At 39.9% G+C, this 22,832-nt stretch overlaps 1 protein-coding gene across 4 annotated transcripts in view; it reads right to left on the bottom strand.

Moving 5' to 3' along the window:
• VPS54 (VPS54 subunit of GARP complex) overlaps positions 1-22,832 on the bottom strand; it is a 51,491-nt gene that overhangs the window by 7,860 nt on the left and 20,799 nt on the right. For all 4 annotated transcript variants that reach the window (XM_053380312.1, XM_053380315.1, XM_053380314.1 and 1 more), the window contains exons 6-19: positions 20,352-20,483; positions 18,092-18,477; positions 16,253-16,379; positions 15,616-15,723; positions 13,993-14,048; positions 10,111-10,207; positions 8,289-8,629; positions 6,558-6,687; positions 6,026-6,207; positions 4,924-5,036; positions 3,527-3,590; positions 2,024-2,129; positions 889-976; positions 366-487 (exon numbers count right to left, since the gene is read on the bottom strand). In XM_053380312.1, the coding sequence (XP_053236287.1) occupies positions 366-487; positions 889-976; positions 2,024-2,129; positions 3,527-3,590; positions 4,924-5,036; positions 6,026-6,207; positions 6,558-6,687; positions 8,289-8,629; positions 10,111-10,207; positions 13,993-14,048; positions 15,616-15,723; positions 16,253-16,379; positions 18,092-18,477; positions 20,352-20,483 (2,052 nt within the window). The remainder of the gene's footprint in view (positions 1-365; positions 488-888; positions 977-2,023; positions 2,130-3,526; positions 3,591-4,923; positions 5,037-6,025; positions 6,208-6,557; positions 6,688-8,288; positions 8,630-10,110; positions 10,208-13,992; positions 14,049-15,615; positions 15,724-16,252; positions 16,380-18,091; positions 18,478-20,351; positions 20,484-22,832) is intronic.

Raw genomic sequence — 22,832 nt, 5'->3', positions numbered from 1 at the left:
GAGTATGGAAGATGGGAGTTTAGAGAAAGGAAGCAAGAGCAGGTGGGACTGCAGCACAAAGGGAATCTGTTGGCAGTTGCTGGAATTGGTATTATGGATGTGAACTTATTCAGAAGAAAAGAAAAAGGTTTATGAGATCCTATAGCATTTATTCCCAGGACTGTCAATGAACAAAGGCAGATGAGCAAATGGACATTCACATTGCACTGAGGTTATTACTATGCAACCATAGTAATGCACACCTCTAGGTTGGAACCACCAAAACGACGGCCCATGCAGGGAATGTAAAATGCAGGTTTTTCTTACCTAATAACAACAACAATAGTAACAAGGTATTTCAATCCAGAAAATTATTAGAAAAATACCTTGGTAATGTGGTCAAAATGCCTAAGCATGCTGAACTGTTTGGGTTGCAGGCGAGCTTCAAAGTGAGCTCTGATAACAGGAATGTAGTGCACTATGAGCTGCAGGCAGCGTGATGAGAGGGCTGTGAAGACAGAGAAGAAAACAGAACAAAACAACACAGAAGAGCTATTACTATACTATGAGATCTTTTCCTATGCAAACTGCAATAAAGAAAATATGCACAGCATTCTGCATGAGGAAATACTACTTTTATTTTAGAAATTCACCAACAGCATGTTCCTAAGGCTTACTGTGCCAGTACACAAAAGTTAATCAGAAGGCTGCTCTTTTTCATGAACTGAACTGAATTTTAAAATATCTATTGCATGCTAGCTCCTTCACATACTGCCCATAAAAGAATTTGCAATACAACCACATTACAACCACAAAAATATGTTCTGGAAAAGCTGCTTACTCGAAGTTTCTTTAGAAAATTGAAAAGGGAATTTACATGACCATAGAAAGTTTAAGCCAAATCCATACCTAAATTTTTTGTAGTTATTGTTTTCAAGCCAACCACTTGCAGGGCACCTGCTCCAAGCACTAGCTGACAACTTCTTGAGTTGAAATACTGAGAAAGAGAGAAAGGTAAACAGTAACACAGTGGCTGATGGGAATTGGGAGTCATGTTGTAGTTATCTCATGATCTTATAGACAAATTCATGGAAGATAAGGCTACAAGTTATGATAGCTGTACACCATCTCAGCATCCGAGGTAGCATGTCTCCAAACACCAGTTGCTGGAGGGGAAGAGTGGGAGAGGAGAGGGCATGGTGAAAAACAGGTTGCTGCTTGACTGGAAAGTGCTTTAGTCTGACCCAGCTGGACTACGTCCCCCAGAGCCTCTGGAGAGGGTTCTATGAGTGTGGAGGAGAGATGTGAGCCTGAAAAGCCTCTTTCCATGAACTGCCTCCTGCTGTTCTAACATTCTTAGTGCAGATTCTGTATCGTACAGGGTGGGGTGGGGTGGGGACTAGATGAACTCTGGGATCCCTTCCAACATTTATGATTCTCGCTTTCTTTAAGACAACAATTACCAAGCTCTTAGTTTTTCTGAGACATGCAATGCCACAGTACTTATTTTATTCCAGCTAGATACTTGCAGAAATCAGCACCTTAGTGCTAAAAAAGAAACAAACAACTCTTCCAAGAAACTGAAAATACTGGCCTTTATCAGCAGCATTAAGTCAAATGGTCTTTCAAAGCACAAGGCAAGGCCTTTGAATTTGTTCAGTTATAGATTAAGTTATTCTTTGTTTTACTAATTTGTGGTTTAATCTCAGTGTCTGAAGCTGATCCAGCTGGCTGTGAGCTAGGAGCAGCACAGAAATTAATAATGACATTCAACAGGATGGAGGGAAGGCATATGGCTTAAATATCAAAGTCAACACTGGGAGTTGCTTTGCATCCCACAAGGTGAAAAAATGAACAGAAAGCTCTCTTACAAACTTTTGTGTGCATCAAAAAGAGTTCAAAGTCCTACACAAGTTTTCTGATGTTTCCCCCCACATTTTCCTTGACCATACCTATTTATTTTCATAAAGCCATTTCATAAAAATATATTTTAAAAAGCAAGGTACATTCCCTGCATTTTAGGAAGGATCTGAGGGAGCTGTACCTTTAGTAAATCAGACAGACGAGTAAGCATGTCAGTAGCTATTGAGGGGATGCTATCCACACATTGGCAGTATTCAAGGATGATTCTAATTAACAACAACACTGTCCTGCAAGACAAAGAATCAAACATACACACTCAGACCATATGACAGACTGCAAGTCATCAAAACATCTTTAAAAACACACTTCAACCTTTTCCTTCTCATCTTTTGCTATTAGCCAACACCATTGCCTGCCAATTTCTACTGTGGCTCCTGAATTTTACTTTCCAGGTGAGTTCAGCTCATATGCCATTGAATTAAATGGGGAAATTCTCACTGGCTTCAGTAGAGCTGGCTTATGGTCAGTGAAAGAGATGGTGCATTTTAGGGAAAGTCACAGATACCAACTACTGATGTGTTTTTGACGCAGTAGGAGGGTGCAATTTTCTGCAGCAAAATGGTAAAAGATCCGAAGTTATTTCAATGAAGTATACTGCTGTGACTACACACACACACACACACACACACACACACACACACACACACACGCAGGGAGTGCTCAGCAATTCTAAGAAGCCAACAGCAACCTATCCAAAATAGACAAAGCACTCCTCTTTGACCTCTAGAACCATCCTGCCAAATTTGGTTAAGATATCTTAAGTGATGACTGAACGCATAAGTGTTTAGATAGACAAACAAAATTTCAAAATATACAGTAGGTTGGTGGAGTGGTTAGAGTGTCGGACTAGGAACTGGGAGAGCAGGGTTCAAGTCCTCACTCGGACATTAATTCCATTGATTGATCTTGGGCCAGTCACAGTCTCTTAGCATAACCTACCTTACAGAATAAGGGGGAGTACCATATACACCACCTTGAGCAACTTGGGAGGAAGAGCGGGACATAAATATAACAATATAAAAAGGGAATCCAGCATTAACAATACAATCTTCAGCTAAAACATAAAAATACTAATGCATACCAGTTTCTCTTGTTTTATATTCTAGAGGCTCAACCCAGAAAAAAACAGGCATCAAAGTTAATGAACCACTTTCATTTGTTGATCAATTCACTTTTAGAGAAATCATATAAATTTACTTCCTCTTCTTTTAAATATTCCTACTCTTACTTAATCATTGCTATCCCAACAGTACATTGGGGTCAGAGCAGCAACATCAATTAGATGAAAAACTTTTTTAAAAAAATCTTACTTTTGAATCTTTCTTTTTACTAGCATTTCCTAAACATTAAGTTCAGAGCACACAGCAGTGACTTAAAACAGAAATACTGGTGTGGTATGTACCATATAATATCTCTGGCTACTAATTTTGGAGGAACCCAAATTATCACCTGATAAGATCAAAAGAAAGAAAACAAACATTTGACTGAAATTTGCTGAGGATTTTAAAAAGGGAATTATATGCAGGAGACTTACTCAGGAGTTTTCCTCAACTTTCACAAAAACTAATAAATATTTTAATATTCAAAAGTGAACTTGCCATGATGGGGAACACACATGTCTTACCCAACTACAGCATATTTTTGTCCATCAACAACAAGGAAGTCAGTTGGCTTTCTTTCTTCAGGTGCTAAAACAAGTGAATAAAAAAGGAGCGGGGGGGTCTAAAATTAAAAACAACACAAATAACACTGCAACTGTCTCTTTAAAAAAAGGGCCAGGGATGAAAATTACCCTGTACTTAACTCCTCCATTTCCACTTTATAACACTGGCATGCAGTCCGTGAACCGGAGGGACTAGCTTAGTCCCCTGGGTGCATGCTCAGGTGCAGAGGGAAGCAGCTTCTTCAACAGAGTCCCTCTATGTACTTTACAATGCACAGGCGCAAGGCATGCTCTTAGTTAGGAAGTATGGACAGGGGCTCGGCTGAAGAACCCGCTTCCCTCCATGTCTGAGCATGCACTGCCCACGCAACTTGTAGCACACAGGATTCTCTCATAAACATTGGGGGGGTCCATGTTCCCTTCAGGTGCCTGCTGCTCTCAACTATCCACACTAGCAAAAACTGGGAATTTGGGGGGGGGGGGATCCTTAACTTCCAGCCACTTCTGTTGGACTGAATTCCCAGCGACCCCTTTCTTCCTACTTAGGAGGGTGAAACAGGCAAGTTTGAGGGGATATGTAGCTAAGAAGAGTCAGGGAGGGAGGACACAGCAGCCTTGGATGGCGGAGAAGGTTGCAGGGAAGCCAAAAAAGTGGGTGGGAGAGAGAGTGCGCACAGGGAAAACCAAATCCTGCTTCAGACAGCTTATTTTGGTTCAGAACTTTGGACTGGCACTTTGCTTCCATTTGGATCGAAGTGGAACCTTGCTTTGGTTTGTTTTCTGAAGCTTTGAATGTCTTCTCCACTGATAAAGCACAGAAAAAGAAAGAAATAGAAGGAAGTGGTAGTGTTGGTAAAGGGAATTCCTGTCCCGTGGGCGGGCAGGCAGGCAGTGCTTTTCTAACCAATGAGCATGCTGCACGTGGGCTGACATGTGAGCTCCAGTCTCTTTGCCGTACGAAGGTTTATTTTGTTTTGGGCCGCTCCAGCTGCTGGCATTAAGAGAGCCAGGATAGATTCTAGGGTGCAAGAATCCCCTTCCTTGTCCTGAACCTTGCCCTGAGATGGGAGGGAAGGAGCAAGAGGCTGCAGTCAGCGGTCCAGTGCAGGAGTGGATGGCTGGGACATGGGTGGCAGCCCTGAGGGGACAGCCCTGGAAGGTATGACAAACCCTCCGGCCTTTGCCTTTTCTCTTCTTTTAATTTGGTTGAACATCCTCAGTTTGCTACTGTGCTTCAAAGTAAATTAACCCTTTAAAAATGGTCTAGTGCTCCAGAAACTTAAAATTTGCCTGTCAACATTTTGCAGCATCATGTCCACATGGAAATTACTAAAGTAACAAGGAGCCAAGAAACTCACCTCCTGTTTTTTTTTCTGGTAAAGCAATTCTGCCATCTGATATAGAATCCACAAGATCCTGAAACTCTGCCGGAACATCAGCTTGCTTCCAGCGCTCGTTATCTAGCAGGAGGCTATTTATACACATAAAGGAAGAGGGAGTTCAAAAATTAGAAGACATTGCCTTGAAGAGCTAGGTGTCCGTACTGATTTCAAATTTCTTACCAGGATGAAATCATGAAATAGTCAATTGATTCAAATACTAGTCAGTGGCAGGAATACTAAAGAAAGCTGTACTGGCAAAAGCCTTATGGAAATAAATGAGAATGAAAATTCATGAGGCAGTCTGACCATCAAGAGATTTCATTCCAGCTCATACATCCAGTGAGCCACATGTGTGGCCATCAGTAAGATGTGGAAAGGCATTTGTGTGAAATGAGTTCTCATACAGTTTGGACAACTTCAACTAAACCACCTCTGTTAACCGTAACACCAAAACTGGGTAACTTTATGGGAAGCAGCTCCTCACTTTTCACATGATGCAACGTGCAGAAAGCTGTTACTGCTTCTGTGTACGTTGGGCCTCAGATTAAACTACTGGGTTGTTGTTTTCTTTGACTGTTTATTATTGCATTTCTATCCCACCTCTAAGGAGCTCAAGGTGGTGCCCATGACTCTTTCCCCCATCCTCAGTTATCCTCACAATAGCCCTGTGGGGCAGGTTAGGCTGAGTGCTGGCGACTGGTCCAAGGTCACCCTGTGAGCTTCATGAAAAGGGATTTGAACCCTGGTTCCTCAGAGCAGACGACACACTTTAGCCAAACAATTTAGCCGCCTGACTTTGCTCTGAGCTAAGTGAACAATGCCATATAACTCAGGGAAAAACCTGATGCCAAATAGAGTCTGGAATGGGAAGGAGTTATCAGCAACGGAAATGGCACTGTCTCAGAAACGGAGGTCAGGGTGGGCTAAACTACCCAGCCCTGAGGCAGATAGCTCTTATGGAGCACATTTCCCCCACCTTTTGCCCTTTCATTACGAAAGGTGGTGGCAGTGGGAAGCTTCAGGAGCTGTTGAATTAAGGAGCCTTGAAGCACACATGTACATAATCACAGAAAGATACCTGAGTTTGGTCTTTCTTTCCTCATGGAATCTGTTTACAAATCTGTTAGCTTGACTCTGAAGTGCACCACGCAATGACATACTCTTCCTACCACAGATTTGTTCTGTATCCAAGATGAAAGTTTCCATCAGTCGCGAAAGAGCAACAAACTCTGTAGAATTCAATTTCTCCAGGAACCCATCCTAAATGAAAAAGGTGATGTAACAGCATCATAACTATTTTCATCGTTATCCTACCCCATTATAAAGGCTGAAAAGGCTATGCAGTAAGGAAAGCGCCATCAGCATGGACTATCTGATATCATTACGTCATCAGGTGATTGACAGGTGAGTGACCTGAACTGCCAACAGTTCCTCACCCTGGGCTATTGTATGAATATCATCTCAAATATAAAGCAAAGCCCTTTCCAACTTTTAGGCTATTTTTAGACATCAGTCCTGTTGACTTTGTTGGGTCCAGGTGTAAGGACATGATTACATTAATGACCCTAGCTGGAATTCTTCTGGGACACAGGTATATGCATGGAACTTACTTTTGCTCTAGCCATTAGGAACTTGACAGAACGATCATGGCAAATATCAGAGGCACTGTAAAGTAGGTCCTGGATATTGTTTGCTAATCTACCTAGTTCCAGTTCTGAGAGCTTTATGTCCTCACCAATCCTGAAAGAAATAGAAGGAAGACTTTGTTGATGCATAATTTTCAGCTGAAACAATCCAGTGCCCCACCAGTCTGCTCAAAAAACTGGAGCAGAATTGACTTTTCAACTGTCCAATAGATAGCAGCAGCAAGTGAAGTGACAAATAATGTATACCAGAAGACCAAAACTAAACAAAAAACCAAGCAATTGATGGCCAATTACTGATCATTTAAGTCTTTTACACCGTGTTTACATTATTTACACACCATTCCACTAGAACACATTTTTGTTTAACTTAGTATACACTAACCTGAGTCTTTCCAACATGCTATTTCCAGAGAGGGAAGTATATTGGCAGCTTCTAGCTGCCACCCGCCATGAACCACCATTGGCAGGACTGGCAGCAATAGCTGCAGATATGTTCTATGCTTATGATAATATTTTATTCTCTTGTTATTTATGCCATTTTAAATGTGCATTTTATATTTTATTTCCTTTAGCAATGTTTTCTTTTTAAATGTGTAAGATGTCTGTTTTGCTTTACTTGCTGTATTAAATGGGCATCCCGTAGTTTATCTCCTTTGTAATGTTTTTTCTGACATCTTTAAGATAATATTTTAGTTTCCTGTTAAGCATGTTGCTTTGAATGTATACTTTATATTTGACTTTCTTCAGTAATGTTTTATTCTGGATTGTTTTATTTAATACTTAAATGTGCTGTAAACTGCGTTGAGGTTTTTCCCTAAAAATATGAGGCTGTATAGAAATGAAATGGGGAAAAATATTAAAGATCTGCCTTTTTACTTGTTGAGTGGCCACAAGTGTTCTCCAACTAAGGCTGGTCCAAGATGTTACCAAATATCAAGACATGGAAAGGCTGTGGATGGCTGGTAACCCTCACTGTTGTGGCGTCTATGCCTTGCTCTCTGTATAATAGCTACTCTCAAACACAGGAAATTCTATGTCCATATGGTGCATCAGTGAAGCCCAAAAGGAGGACTGAAACCCATTCCTAACTCATATGGGTGTAGGGTCAGGGAACACAGCTAGGGCTCTTAAACAGGGCAAACATAGACCAGAGAAAAGTAAAGGTAAGAAAAGAAGAAAGAATCTGCAAAGCTCTTCAGGTGTAATTAACTGCAAAGCTTAACTGCAAAAACAAAGGGCTTCAAAATTTGGAATACTTATATTAGATCTGAAATGAAAATGGGAGGGACAATTTATTATCATATCATAGAGCGCAGTCATAAATTTATATCATCAGATTCAAAAGTGAAACCAAGTTAATGGCTGAGGCTGAATGAGCGGACTTCCATTCACACACCATGACTTCCCCTTCTTCTCTTCTCCCAACATCTTCTCTGCAGTGTCCCCATAACACCCTGTTGGGTACAACCTACAGAATGCTATGAAACTGAAGGTGTTAGACTCAAGGGTTGAGAAGCCAACACGGGAAGAAGATGCATTAAACGTGAAACTGAGTTTTAGGCTCACATTTTTTAGAGCTTCTGGGAAAGTTTACTTTCAATTTCAAATTTAAAAGCAGTGAATTTGTGCTAATTTTGTTAATTTGTTTAGCTGCAGTGGGGACTGAATCCTGCTTTTTTTTTTTTTACTACCTACATGATGTCAATTCCACCTGGTGTAATACTGGACGAAGTCTGTTCCTTGCTAGATGAGGAGTCAGTGGTACATTCTGGCTCAGATACAGAGTCACTGCTGCTGGGTTCACTGTCTGGGGAAAGGTTTCTCTGAGAGGCAGAATAAGCTGCTGCAGACGGGAGGTCTCCTTCACTGAAGGCATCACTTATGAACATGCCCTCATGCGCCAGATACACCAGTTCTGCGTCTATGGTACTGTCCTTTGCAGAGTTCTTCTGAGCAGAAGTATCACCCAGTTCCTTGCTCCTCTGGTTCTTGTCTAGAACCAAGAGAACCACTCTTCTGATAACATTTAGTGTTGCCTAAGATAAAACAAGTGCTGGTTAAAAAAATTGAGACAGTGCTGAATTCCTTGAAGAGTACATCTTTTAGAAAGAATGTTTCTATTTTAAATACTGCAAAATCTGAACACAATAGAATGATTCATATCCACTATGTTTACATCATTTATGCTGCCCCATAACATCTTCTGTCACTTGCTAAATGCAATAATCATGGTGGTTCATATGAATTCTGCAAAAAGTGACTGGCAGAATTTTAAAACTAAGGCCAATAAATTTATGCCATTTACGCCATTAGGCCATTTCCCCAAATATTTTTTTAAAAGGATAAAACATGAAACATTAATAATGATAGTGTTATCTTTCAGGGCTTGATCTAAGGTACGGTTTCAATTTCAGAGGCAGAAGTTCTAGAATTATCAGCATGTACAGAGATTTAATTGATGAAGAAATTCACAATATTTTCCCACCCCACAATGCTGAATCTAGTTTTGTTACACTGTAGAGCTAGGGATGGAAGGAAACAGTGATTTCCGCACCACTCTGTTCCTCACAATCAGCACCGTTTCTTGTTCCACTGCAGTTTAGCTTCTCCTAAAATCTACATTATTCATCTCACTATCTGCTATGTCTGAAACTAGTGTAGTTAATTGCGTAATTAACACCAATAAATTTCAATGGAAGGGAGACATAAAAAAATGTAGAAAATAATGCAATCATGTAATATTCGCACAGTAAAAAGATTGTGAATACTGCTTATACAGTCATACCTCGGGTTACAGCTGCTTCAGGTTGCGTTTTTTCGGGTTGCGGACTGCCGAAACCCGGAAGTACCGGAACTGGTTACTTCCGGGTTTCGGCGGTCGCGCATACGCAGAAGTGCTAAATCGTGCTTTGCACATGTGAGGAAGCGCCAAATTGCAACCCACGCGTGTGCAGACGTGGGTTGCGAATGCTGCGGGTTGCGAACGTGCATCCTGCACGGATCACGTTCGCAACCTGAGCGTCCACTGTATTTGCTGGTATGATTTCCATTCCTGACCTCAGAGGAACATGTGAATTGTGGTAATTTCCACTTCCATTTCCAGCTGTACAAATAGATTATAATGCTATACAAGGCTACAATTCATTCAGAAGTGTATTGTAAATCTAACAAATGAGGGTAAAAATTAACATTCAGCTGAAGCAATACCTCTGGGTAACTTATAGGCAGGAGCCTTACGGCTTGATCTCTCAATTTAAAATGTGATTCTCATAAGAGGCCCCAGAATGTCAGCGATTCAGCTTTGAAGAACAATTAACCTGCCAAAGGGATTATGCTCTGAGCAAGGGGCAGTGAAGTATTGCCTGAGATGCAGCTTGCCTGCTTTTGGAGAACGGCGGAGGACTCTCCAATGCCTTTCATGAAAACTCACTCAGCTGATGCAAGAGACTCAAGTCCAAATGTATCAAAATTCAATTGGTTTAATAACAATATAAAGTCTATAAAGTACACTTCTTACCTTAATTCTCTTGAGAAATAAAATAAAATTAGAAAATATATCTTTGAGTAGATCAAACCACTGTGGAAAATTCATCATCCTCATTTGATCTGCAAGTCTATGAAGAATACCATAAAACAATAATTACAATTTCATTTAAACTCAGTTTAACTCTCATCCTGTAAGGTGGCCTTGGGTACATCCTTGCCAGTTCTGTCTTCAGCTTCTCAGGCTCAGCTTCCTATCTCTAAAAAGGTATATTAAGGTCTACCTCACAGTGCTATTATTATGCTGAATGATACAAAGACTAACAGTACACCTGGGGGGGGGGAATGCATAATAAAAATGATGAAGAAGATCAACATTAAATTATGTTTACATAATTTCTGTAGCAAAATTTGTATTCTGAGGTTTCAGAAACTGAAGACTTTCAGGAACTTTGGAGATAATTCTGTAGTACATGTAAAGGTAAGGGGACCCCTGACCATTAGGTTGAGTCGCAGATGACTCTGGGGTTGAGGCACTCATCTCACTTTACTGGCCAAGGGAGCCGGCGTACAGCTTCCGGATCATGTGGCCAGCATGACTAAGCCCCTTCTGGCGAAACCAGAGCAGCGCACGGAAACGCCGTTTACCTTCCCACCGGAGCGGTACCTATTGATCTACTTGCACTTGGACATGCTTTCGAACTGGCAGGAGCAGGGACCGAGCAACGGGAGCTCACCCCGTGGTGGGGATTAAATCATGGTTTATCTTGATGAGAATAAGCAGCAGGTGGTCTCAGCTCCCACACTTCACCCTCCCCTCTCCTCCAGGAGGAGATTTAAAGCTTTCACTTCTTATTTTTGATTAAGTGGAGTTTATCATTACATCTGAACCCTAAACAGCAGCTAATCTTAACTATGGTTTGTTGAAACAAGCCAGTTTCACACCTTGTTGCTTGAGTTCACTTCTTTCAATAAACCATTCTTAAGACTGACCAGTTAGTTGGACTTTGAAGAAATGGCATACTGTGGTTAATCAAACACAAAAATGAAAGTTGCCAATTTTTCCTAGGGCCTTACAGCTGTGCCAGAAGAGGAGCAGGTAGGAGGCAGCATGTAATCCAAGCCTTATTGCAAATCATTTCCACCATGATAAAATTTGATTTATCATTATGTTCAGCACAGCTTATAGTGTCAGAACAGAGAATGGTTGGTTAAGACTTAAAACTTGTTCCTTTAAAAATGGAACATGTCAATTTGTTTTAATTCCTATGAAAGCAATAATTATAGCTCTCAAGGAGAAAAAGTAACTAAGGTTAGGCTGCAACACAACACACAAACCTCGCAGTAAGACCATTAACTCAATGGATCTTACTTCTGAGCTGACATTCACAGGATTGTGCATTTATTGTGGTTTTTTTCCTGCCAAGGGAAAATGCTAAAATTTAATCAGTTTTTCTAGTATTGCCAAAACACACTTCTAGAATGATAAACAATTACATGACACAATGTTTTTAAATCTGCAATTGAAAAAAGAAGGAAATCCTGACAAATAAATGGACAGTTAAACAATTAGTCTTTCAACAGAATTATAGCCGAAATCCTCTGAGTTTTTGAGATTAATCAAGTGGAATACATTTTCAAAACTGAATTGCCCTCTAGCTACAAATTAGAAACCGGAGCAGCTTTTTCTTTTCCCAGCAAAAAAGGATCAATGAGAGTAGATTGCAAATATGTGTTTAAAATATTAGCACTGGCCTTTTTAGTGTCATACAACATTCTTTGCTTTGGAAGAATTTGCCTGCCTGATCTCCTAGTTATGCCTGAGGTTTTGATGCTTAAACTGCAATTCTATACTCACTTATTTTGAAGTATGCCCCATTAGATACACTTGAACTTACTTCTGAGTAGATATGCAAAGGATTGAAGACCTATGTATGTGTACTCAGAGGTAAGTGCCGTGGAATTCAGTGGATATTATTCCAGGTAAGACTGTATAGCAGTGTCCAGGTAAGACTGTATAGCAGTGGTTCCCAGTCAGGGGTCCAGGGACCTCTGGGGTCCACATAATGCACCCAGGGGGTCTGTGGCACCATCCCCTGCCAGGGCATTCACTTGGAGGGGGGGAGAGGGGGAGAGAGGAGGAGTGCAAAGGCCTTGTTCCACAGGGAGGGTTTACATTTTTAAAAATATAAGGGATTCCTTCCCCTTGCTCTCTAATATTTAGCTGAAAAGAACTAACACCCCAACTGGACACATTTCTGGAGGCCACTGACATATAATTGATACCAGAAGTAAAACATTACATCACTGAGCACCTGTGTGATTTAGCAACTAGCTTCAGAGATGACTTCCCTGCACCAAATCCTGAAAACTCATGGATAAGGAATCCTTTTGATTCTCTATCTGCGGAAGAGCAAGATGCACTTGACGTGACTTGTGATGAATCACTGGAATCATTTTTCAAAGAATGTAGACTGGACCAATTTTGGGTTTTTGCTGATTATAAGAAGTTAGGTGTAAAAGCTTTGAAATGTCTAATTCCCTTTTGTTCCACATATCTTTGTGAACAAACATTTCCAACATTTTGTTATATGGAGAACAAGCACAGAATTGGCTTGATGTTGAACCAGGTTTGAGAATAAAAGTAGGAAAAATTGAACCAGATGTGGAAGGGATTGTTCGAAACGAGAAGAGGCATGATTTTCCCCATCACATTTAGGTTTACCGTGTTTCAGGGTACTGCCATCGAAAGGGGGGAGGAGGGCAGAAGATTACATGGAGCCTCCAGCATCGAAGAGCAGTAGCACTTCGTCAGGGAGTGGAGAGAGTCACACCTCTGGCAAAGGAGAGGGGGGAAGGGGGGGGAAGCGAGGCAAAAGCTCACAGAGAGGTGAGCCCAAGCACCTCTCTCAGCCAGGCTGGTAGCGAAACAATCATGCTACCGTCGCCCAGTTTGCGCAGAGGCATCAAACGTAAGGAGGGGAGGCAGAGATTCGGAGGGGTGTCTAAGTTCTTATGCTTGGGGGGGAGGACCAGAAAAAGCTACTCCCGGAACCTGCAAGCAACTGAGACAGACATGAACTTTGGACTTTTGAACTGTACATAGTTTGAACTCAATAAAACCTGTAAAAGACAAGTTGGAGTCCTGGCTGTTTACTTGCAAGCAACCACCTACAGACCTGACAGCATGTTTTTAACATTGTTGGGAACTGCCCAGAGTAGCTGGGGCAACCTAGCCAGATAGGTTGCAAGTAAGTAAGTAAGTAAGTAAGTAAGTAAGTAAGTTCATTATTATTTATGTTTAGTAGCTGCTAGACATGTCATAATTTGTTCACTTGTACTATATGTTTATAAAATTAAATCTGTCTTCCCTCCAACTAAATCTTTGTCTTTTTTGCATGGTAATATCACAAATTTTATAGTCTCTTATTTAGTATACCTAAAATCCTTTCCTTATTAGGCACTACCCTACATTTTCTTTTTAAAAAATTATCTGTACAGGAAACTACCATGGAGTTATCAACATTTTCAAAAGCATGGGGTCCATGGCTTGGCTTTTGAAAAACTAGCTAATTGGGAACCACTGATGTATAGGATTGCAGCCTTAACATAAGTTTTTCAAAATTCATTCTCTCTCTCTCTCTATGATGACCAGAGGAAAAGAGATAAAGCTTTGCACCTTTAATGCCATGTAGGAGAGAGAATTTCAGAAAGTGTATCTTGCATGACCTGCCATTTTCACCTCTGCTGTTTGCACATGATCAACACATGCACTCTTTCAAAGTTATAGGAATTATGCTAAAAGCACAGTTGCCAAAAAGAAGTAAAAAGCATGTGGACAAAATTGGTAGGCAATTCACGGATAGAGAAGCAAATGGTAAATCTAGTTCATAGCAACTCAAAGCTTTATACTTACTTAACAACCACGTCTGTGTCTATTTCTTCTATTTGTGACACTGTATTAACCACACACTACAAAGATATAAGAAAAATATGTCTTAGAATTAAATTTGGAGAGAAAGCTTTCTACTCCTGAATCAGACATTTCCTGATTATCCTAATATTCAGAGCTGAAATAATAAAAACTTCACAATGGAAAATGAAATTGGACCACACATGCATTAGGCAAGTCTGCTCACAGATCACCTTATTCAGCTTTATTTTCCTCCTGCTGATTATTGTGATGTGTGAAGAATGATGCAGGAAACTGCAGTCCAGGTTTAAGGACTGAAGCCCAGGCCACTGGAAATGTTCACTCAATCCTGCCTATGGTTTCCAAATACCTTTGTAAAACATTTGATAAGTTGTCCTGAATGCCATTTTGTACCCTTAAAACATTATTCTGAGTGCCTATTCATACATTACTATGAGAGCACTGTATGTTACACATTTTAAGTGTAATTCATGTGTGTCACATTCATTTTAAGTGTATGTGTAAAAATCTTACGTGTGCAGTAAAAAAGGAAAGATAATGACACCCTGAAATGCAACAAGTATTGCCTACAGCAGGGGCAGGCAACCTAAGGCCCGTGGGCCGGATGCGGCCCAATCGCCTTCTCAATCTGGCCTGCGGATGGTCCGGAAACCAGCGTGTTTTTACATGAGTAGAATGCGTGCTTTTATTTAAAATGCATCTCTGGGTTATTTGGGGGGCATAGGAATTCGTTCATTCCCTGCCCCCCCCCAAATAGTCCAGCCCACCACATGGTCTGAGGGACGGTGGACCAGCCCCCTGCTGAAAAAGGTTGCTGACCCCTGGCCTATGGCCTTTCAAAGCTGCTTCTTCTTTGCTTCATTTCTAGTTTATGCTAAGCCTGAAAAGACTGTCCAAAATAAGCCAGTGTGTTTAGAACACAAAGAATATAAAATCTTTTCAATACTAGGATTAAGATGATGTCTCTTTTCCCAAAACAGCACAGAAAATTCAAGGAGGATTGGGCAGAGCTAAACTAAAGAGGAGAGCAATAAATGGCAGGTGCAGGAAGCCCAATCCAGATTGGTATAGTTGCAACGGTGGTATTTTGGAGCAGCCTTCCTCACTTGGGTCCCCCAAAGCTGCTGGACGACAGCTCCCATCATCCCCAGTCAGAAGGCCAATGGTCAGCGATTATGGTACTCCATTATTTACAGCTTATAAAAAATACATCTATTTTTAAAATCTAGATTATTGTTTCAAACAACAATCAATAAGCAAAACATATGATAAATCAACAAAGTATATCCATTCTTTGGGCTTTGTATAACTCATGATAGAGAAAGAAAACCGGTTTAGATACCTGGAAATATCAGAAGACCTGAAAAGTACATACATAAAACCAGTGCTTTTTTTCTGGGGGGACGAATACCCCTAAACATTTTGTGAAACGATGTACTTTTTTTCCATTTCCTGTATTTACTTTTCCCAATTTGAACTATAAAATGGTGATTTTCTTGAGTCAAAATGAGAGTATCCCTAAATATTTTTTTAGAAAAAAAACACTGCACAAAACATTTAACTAAAATATATGTGAAAGGTAAAAATCTCTCAAAAATAAATTACCTGTTTAATTATATTTTTTGCCGTTACAATAATTTCATCTCCATATATTTCAAAAAAATTCAATTTCCTTTGTTTTAGAAGTCCAAACACTAAAGATACAAGCCTTTCCTATTTAGAAAAAAAAACAAGAATAAAGATCACATGTGAAAGAAAGGTAATCAGAACTCAAATGGCAAATTAGAACCTAACTAGTGCAGATAAATTAACATGCTAAATAGCAAATCTGGTGAAAAGTACAATAGGAGTTAGTCTCAGTACTATTAAGGTCAAGGTTTGATTCTGGCCCGCCAGAAATTATTGGCTGCTGTAGAAGCCATGTGCTACAGACGTATACTTTGCGTTCATCCCCACATACTATACACAGAAGCTAGTTCTGCTAAGGACAATAGCGGGTGCGTATTTGTGGAGGAGTGGACAAGTGGTATGCATTATGACACAGCTGAGAAATAAAAAAGAATTGAATGGAAAATGCCAGAATTAATGCTTTCAAATCACTGAGACGATTCAAGATGTGTTGGTGAAAACTCATTTTGTAGAAGAAAAGTGAATGGAATAGGCATTGACAGCAGTGTATTCTGTTCTATGTCCTGAGAGGCAATTAGACCGCAAAAAGCCTTCTAAATGGGGAGTACTGTACCTCTTCCAGAATCTGACATTCTTCTTCCAGAGGTCTATTTAAGTCACTGTGAGCGTAGGTAGAAAACTCTGCAATCATCATTTTATCTATGAGTTTTTCTAATTCACATAGCTGTGATCCAAGATGCCTGTTCAAGAAAAAAATGTGTGAAAAAGTTAAAATAATTATGAGAGGGAGCATGAAAGTGCCATTATCTCAATATCAGGGAAATATGGGGATGTATAACTATCATCTGGGTAATTTCTACACAATAAATAACACTATAAAGGACACTGAATACAGTTTATTTACATTATGTCTTCCTTTGCAGCAAAAGAAAAAAACACACTTTTAAATTCCACTGTGACATTAATGTCAGACATCTCCATGAAAGGAGAACAATTTGCTATAAAATATGCATTCTAATTACACACTTCATGAGTAGCCAAAGACTCTTGAGAACTCAGCAGTCATGGGAGATGTTGACAGGTCCTCTTAGGGATCAGTAACTGGCTAAAAAACAGGAAATAGAGGGCAAGAGTAAACTGACTTCTAACAGTGGAGGAATGCCTGCAGTAATGCTTCCCCAAAGATATTTATTGAGGGGAGAGCTATCTATTTTTTTCAATAAAGATATGGAGTCAGAAGGGGCAGTGAGAAGACCAAGTTTGTAGAATGCAAGGAGATCTAAAAGAATTTCTAAAATCTGGGCAAACAGAAAACAAAAAGGTAAATAAGAACCAATGCATGGAGAACAAATCTAAAGGAGTACAATGGTTAGTCCAGCAAGAGAGCATCACGGGAATAAAAAAGCTGAGCTCCATTCAATGACTATTAGAAAAGCATTTCACACCCTGACACAAATCTAAGGGAAAGAAACATCTAGAGCACTAGATTGCTTTCTGTTCGACGTATCTCAAAAAGGATGACTATCTTCACTCTAAGAAAGGCTTAGAAACAGGGTTTCTCCAACACCTGAACCCTGGATGAGCTTATGAAGTTGTCATTGACCCAATGTAAATGAATAAAGTGAGGAAAGACCTACAGACAATTTTTTTTAGCAGCAAAGCAGCACGGTCTGAGAATATGGTTGTATTGTGGAATCATCTTGTTAAATACAGAGATTCCTCACTGGCAAGGGACGTTCACTCTGCGCATGACATGCCCTTTTCTGCAAGCTTCTTTTCCACCCCTAATTCATTTTGAGCCATAGGTTTTTATTCACTCCTTGCACAGCTCCATCAAGCCCAGGAGTCATTACTGACCACTTTGGGAAACCCTGGACTAAAATATAAAGGGCCTTTTAGTCTAGAAAACAAGATTTTTTTGAGGGGGGGAGTGTGACAGTGCTTTATTAAATTATGGATGGTGTGGAGGAAAATAGACAAAGACAACTTTCCACCTACTCTCATAATACTAGGTGACCTGTACTCACCCATTGATCTTGACTGGCCTATATTTAGGACAGAGAGGAAGGGCAGCCTGAAGACCCTTTACCTTTGCATTTATGTGGTGTACAACTATTAATGTAAATAAGAATTCACACTATATCAGGGATACTTTTAGGGCCTTTTAAAAAAACTGACTAATTATATTCTCACTGGACACTAATATACTGTAATATAATTAACAATATAGTAAATTAGTACAACTCAATACCACATATAAAGATACCAGTTATAGGTGGTGTGCAGCCAAGCTTTACTCACTTAGTCGTATCCATTAATTTCAACAGCTCTACTGAGTTAAATTTAGTTGAATACCAACTTAGATCTGCATGAACTAGATATCCCTTGAAACTGATCATAATAATTTTATATGTGATTATGAATTTCTACTGGAATGTCAAATGTCACCTACCGGAAACTGTGAATGCCCTGGAGCTCCTGCTGTAGCACCTCTTGTGTCGTTGCTATCAAGTCTAACGCTCCAACAAATTCAGAAGTAGACAGTAATAGTTGTACAGTAGGTTGTGTTTGGTGCACTGTCGCCATTAACTTCAGTTTATTATATGCTTTTATACAGTTATTTCTAGTCAATGATAATCTTAAAACTTTAAGAGATCCTTCACACATTACTTTATCAATTTGGCCTATTTTATCTCGAAGCATTTTTACAGCCTGGGAGGTTTTCCTGAGGTAGTCTTGCAGTTCATGCTGGGAGGTCATGGCATGAAAAAATGCTTCTGAGCGGAGAGAGATTTGATGAGCAATATTTACTTCCACAATATCCAGATAGTGGCTCAGCTTAAGGGAAGAAAGAGAAATCAATATTGTAACATTTGTGCTCTTAATCTACCACAATCAGTGTCACAATACCAGACATTTAACTCAAGTAAAATGGGTATGCTGCCTTTACAAATCACACATGCACATACCCAGGAACACAGCCCATATTTAATGAACACTGGATTTAAAATTAAACAAAGAAAAACAAGAAAAAAGTATACAGCATGACAGTGGAGGTGTATTTCAATCTTCCTGGACATTTAAGAACAGGCTTGAAAGCGGCCATTCTTCAAGGAGGAAAGTTTCAAAATGTGACTTCAGCATGAACTGGCTAAGTTGGAATTAATTTGCAGATTTGATACTTTCAGATCAATAATGACTGGAAGTGTCTTGTGCACCACAATATTATCTTCCATTAAGTTCATATACCCTATTTAACTTGCTTTTGCCGATTCATTACAAGTTTGAGTAATGAATACCCACTTTCCTGTTAATATATTGCAGAATCATAGAATTGTAGAGTTGGAAGGGACCCCAAGGATCATCTAATGCCCTGCAATGCGGGAATCCTAACTAAAGCATCCAGGACAGACCTCTGCTTAAAAACCTTCAAGGAAGGAGAATCTACCACCTTCCCAGGGAGTCCATTCCACAGTTAAACAGCTCAGTTCACTTACATATCATGCTCACTTACACTCTAAATTGTAAAGTGGCATTCTTAATTTTTTGCACTGCCTTCTGGTCTCACTATGTAATAAGAACTTCTCACTGTCACCCACCATTCTTTGGGCTGCACTCAATTATATCTCTGATGTGCGTCAGACTATTTCCCACGGCAAAACTGCTGAACAAAGACTGCTTCCCCATTTTTGCTCCTTTATTGACACAAAAGTTTTTCCCACTCAGTTGTTCATTTTTGCTTCCTACCTATGCTTCATGTAGGCTTTCAAATTTAAATGTATTTTCAGGTGTCTGACATGTTAATCCACCTCAATGTGTGTTCAGTGCCTTTTAGAAAGCAACAATCTTTTTTTCGAACACTTCCTTTTTTTTACTGGAGGCAGGAAGAGTTTTCAGAATCTACGACCATCCAATCAGCACTCTGCCCAGCTGGCTTCTCTTTGAAACAGAAAGAATCTGGGCTCAATTAGCGCTGATAGTCAACCGATATAGTGGTTAGGGTGTCAGACAAGGATTATGGAGACTTTGTTCAAATTTTCACTCTGACATCAGACTCGCTGACTAACCTACTTCATAAGGTTGTTGTGAAGATAAATGGGAGGAAGGCAGAATCACAAATCCCACCTTGAGCCATTTTGAGGAAAGACAGGATAGAGATGGAATAAACATAAATAAATAATAAATTGTGCATCCATCCTAAATGGGGTAATGGCAGATTAAGAGCCTTTGATATCAGAAATGATATCAGTATCAAGCAAGGATAACCCACACTTCAAATGTTGATAAAGTGGCTTGCCTTAAATGCTTATGCCACAATCCATTTTTAGGGTTTAATGTTCTTAACCTTCCAACAGAAGCAACCAACAGTCCTTTATAATATCTATATATTATAGAGTGGCTGGGGCAACCCAGTCAGATGGGCAGGCTACAAACAAACAAACATTTTATTCTGAAAGAGCTCAACCAGAATTACACAAGCCAAGAAAATATGCGCAGTTAGCATCTTAATAAAGAAACTTCCATTGCACTGATCAAATACCTGCTATGGAAACAGTTTATTCAGTGCTTTTTTTCCTAGAAAAATAGGTGCTGGTACTCACCATGAAGTTGTTACAGTAAATGTCAGTGTTTTTTAACAAGAACAAAAAGAGGTGCTGGTTCTATGTCCCCTTGAGTACCCCCTGGGGGAGAAAAGCACGGAGTTTATTTACCTTTTCTTGAAGCAACTTTGAGGAAGCTGCATCACGATTTCCTTTGCCTCCAGTAGTATTAAAATGAGACCAAGGTAATACTGCATTAAATGTTAGGGGATCTTCCAAGGCAAAATCTGGTTTTAAAAAAATCTGAAAAAAGAAGTCAATCACATCTCATTACCCCACATCACTAATGTTCCCACCTTTACCTGTATAGTGCAGACTTGATGAATCCATTTATAAGCAGGCCTGGTGGAGAATATCACTTAGACTTCATATCAATTTCTGTATTTGGGGTGTACATCAACTTGTAAATGTGATTCAGAGCAGTACTTTTACAGCATATGCATATAGGTAATCTAAAATACTTCTTAACAGTGGAACTCTACATCCATCTCTCAGAAATAAGTTCCACTGAGTTCAGTTGGACTTACTCTCAAATAAGTAAGCCTAAGTTTTTATACCACCATTTAATGCTTTAGACTTGAGGTTGGATATTTGAATAATCAATAAATATTTGTCCAGCTGACTGGTCAAATAATAGTTTAGGTTTTTTTAATAGATTAATTTTACTAGAACAAGCATATTGTAATCATCAACATGCCTCATCCTTATACTAATTATGAAAACAAATATAACTGTCACCATGAAATAATGCTTTTAAAAATGTTTCATCATAATGTTTAATGATGTTAGGTAAGGTTTCTATAAATCTGAGCAATTCACTGAACTTTTCTGGTTTTTTTCACAGAATACTAGGGCCGGACAAAACTGGCAAAATGAAGAAAATAGAAATAGAAATAAAATTAGAGTAACAGAGCATGGAGGAGGCACTCTGTGACGCCTACAGTCTAGCAATATGAAACCTTTGCCACTGATGACGACTACTTGTGTTCCTGGCTTCAGTAATTGCAGATGGCCAATAGTAAATCTACTATGTTGCTAGGTTTAACTTCTGGTTGCCCTTTTCTACACTGAACAATTTTGAGCTGAAAAAATTATAACTGCATAAGCATGTGTCAAGCATGGCTCAGTGTGAACCACAGATTTGTATGAGGGCATAACATTACAATTTTATTTTCAATCCCTTCCCTAATAATCTCTAGCATGCCATTACAAAAGGCCAACTCACTGGAAGAGGCACAGGAGGCATCAAACTCAATACCTCTTTCACATTTCTTCTGTGCAGCAGTAACAGACAGAAAACACCTGGAGAACTGTGTTAATAAGCATGCAAAGTTAACTCTGGCCAACCTGGTCAGATTCAATCACAAGGGTTACATTACCCAAAGGCCCTTGAGTAACTGTACTATGTCCAACAATCATGCAATGGTTGCAGTGCAAAGAAAGGGCCAACAGCTATTCCTTCCCATCTTCTGTTCTCCTTTAGCTAGCAGCTAGCAACACAACTTGAAATTCCTATACAGTGGTACCTCAGGTTACATACGCTTCAGCCTACATACGCTTCAGGTTACAGACTCTGCTAACCCAAAAATAGTACCTTGGGTTAAGAACTTTGCTTCAGGATGAGAACAGAAATCGCGCTCCGGCGGCATGGCAGCAGCGGGAGGCCCCATTAGCTAAAGTGGTGCTTCAGGTTAAGAACAGTTTCAGGTTAAGAACAGACCTCCAGAACGAATTAAGTACTTAAGCCAAGGTACCACTGTAATTCAATCTAAACCAAGTCTTTTAAGGTCCACCACAAGGAAATGTTGCATTTGCTGGTTCACATATTTCTTTCTATTTAATAAATGCAGACATCAGGCAAATGCTTGCCGGCCCCTTGCATTTTGTCTCTTACCAGGCACACTGAGGCTAGCCATGACTGCTATCTCAAGAAATTCACCCAAGTCATATACACACATTTTTGGGCCTATTTATTTTTGGGGTGCCCTCTTTTAGTACATAGATCTCTAAGCTATCACAAATGGCTCCTTTTTTCCTCCATGTGCCAACATGATACACTGGTATACCCCCCCCCCGATACAAGGACAGCAGAGGACCTTTTTGGCTGTGGTGCCTCATTAGTGGAACTCTTCCCAAGAAAGCTCATTCGATCTGTGACCTGGGACTATTGGGAAAGAAGGAATTGGCAACAGCAACCAGAACGGAATCTTACTTTTGACAATATGTGTACAACTTTGTTATTACCAACACATTCTTTCAACAAAAAAATAAATTTAAGACACCATGGAGGCACCCTGGGTCAAACCACTGGCACCTCTTTGACTATGTAATTTTCTGAACTGAAGATCGCCGTGATGTGCTCCTTACCAGAGCTATGACGAGTGCTAACGAGTGCTGAACAGATCACCGATTAATACATTCCACAATGGCTATCAATATTATACCTCAACACAGGCTTCAAGAAAGGAAACCAAGGTGCAAAATGAACACTCAAGCCCTTCAAGATCCTATTAAGCGGGACTGCTACCAAACGACTCTTAAGGACCATCCGCTTTCGGAATTCCCTGACAACACCGAGGAACACTGTTCCAA

The sequence above is a fragment of the Podarcis raffonei genome, chromosome 3 (genome assembly GCF_027172205.1).
Source record: "Podarcis raffonei isolate rPodRaf1 chromosome 3, rPodRaf1.pri, whole genome shotgun sequence".
Lineage (NCBI taxonomy): Eukaryota > Metazoa > Chordata > Lepidosauria > Squamata > Lacertidae > Podarcis > Podarcis raffonei.
This window is presented reverse-complemented; position numbering and strand designations above follow the sequence as displayed.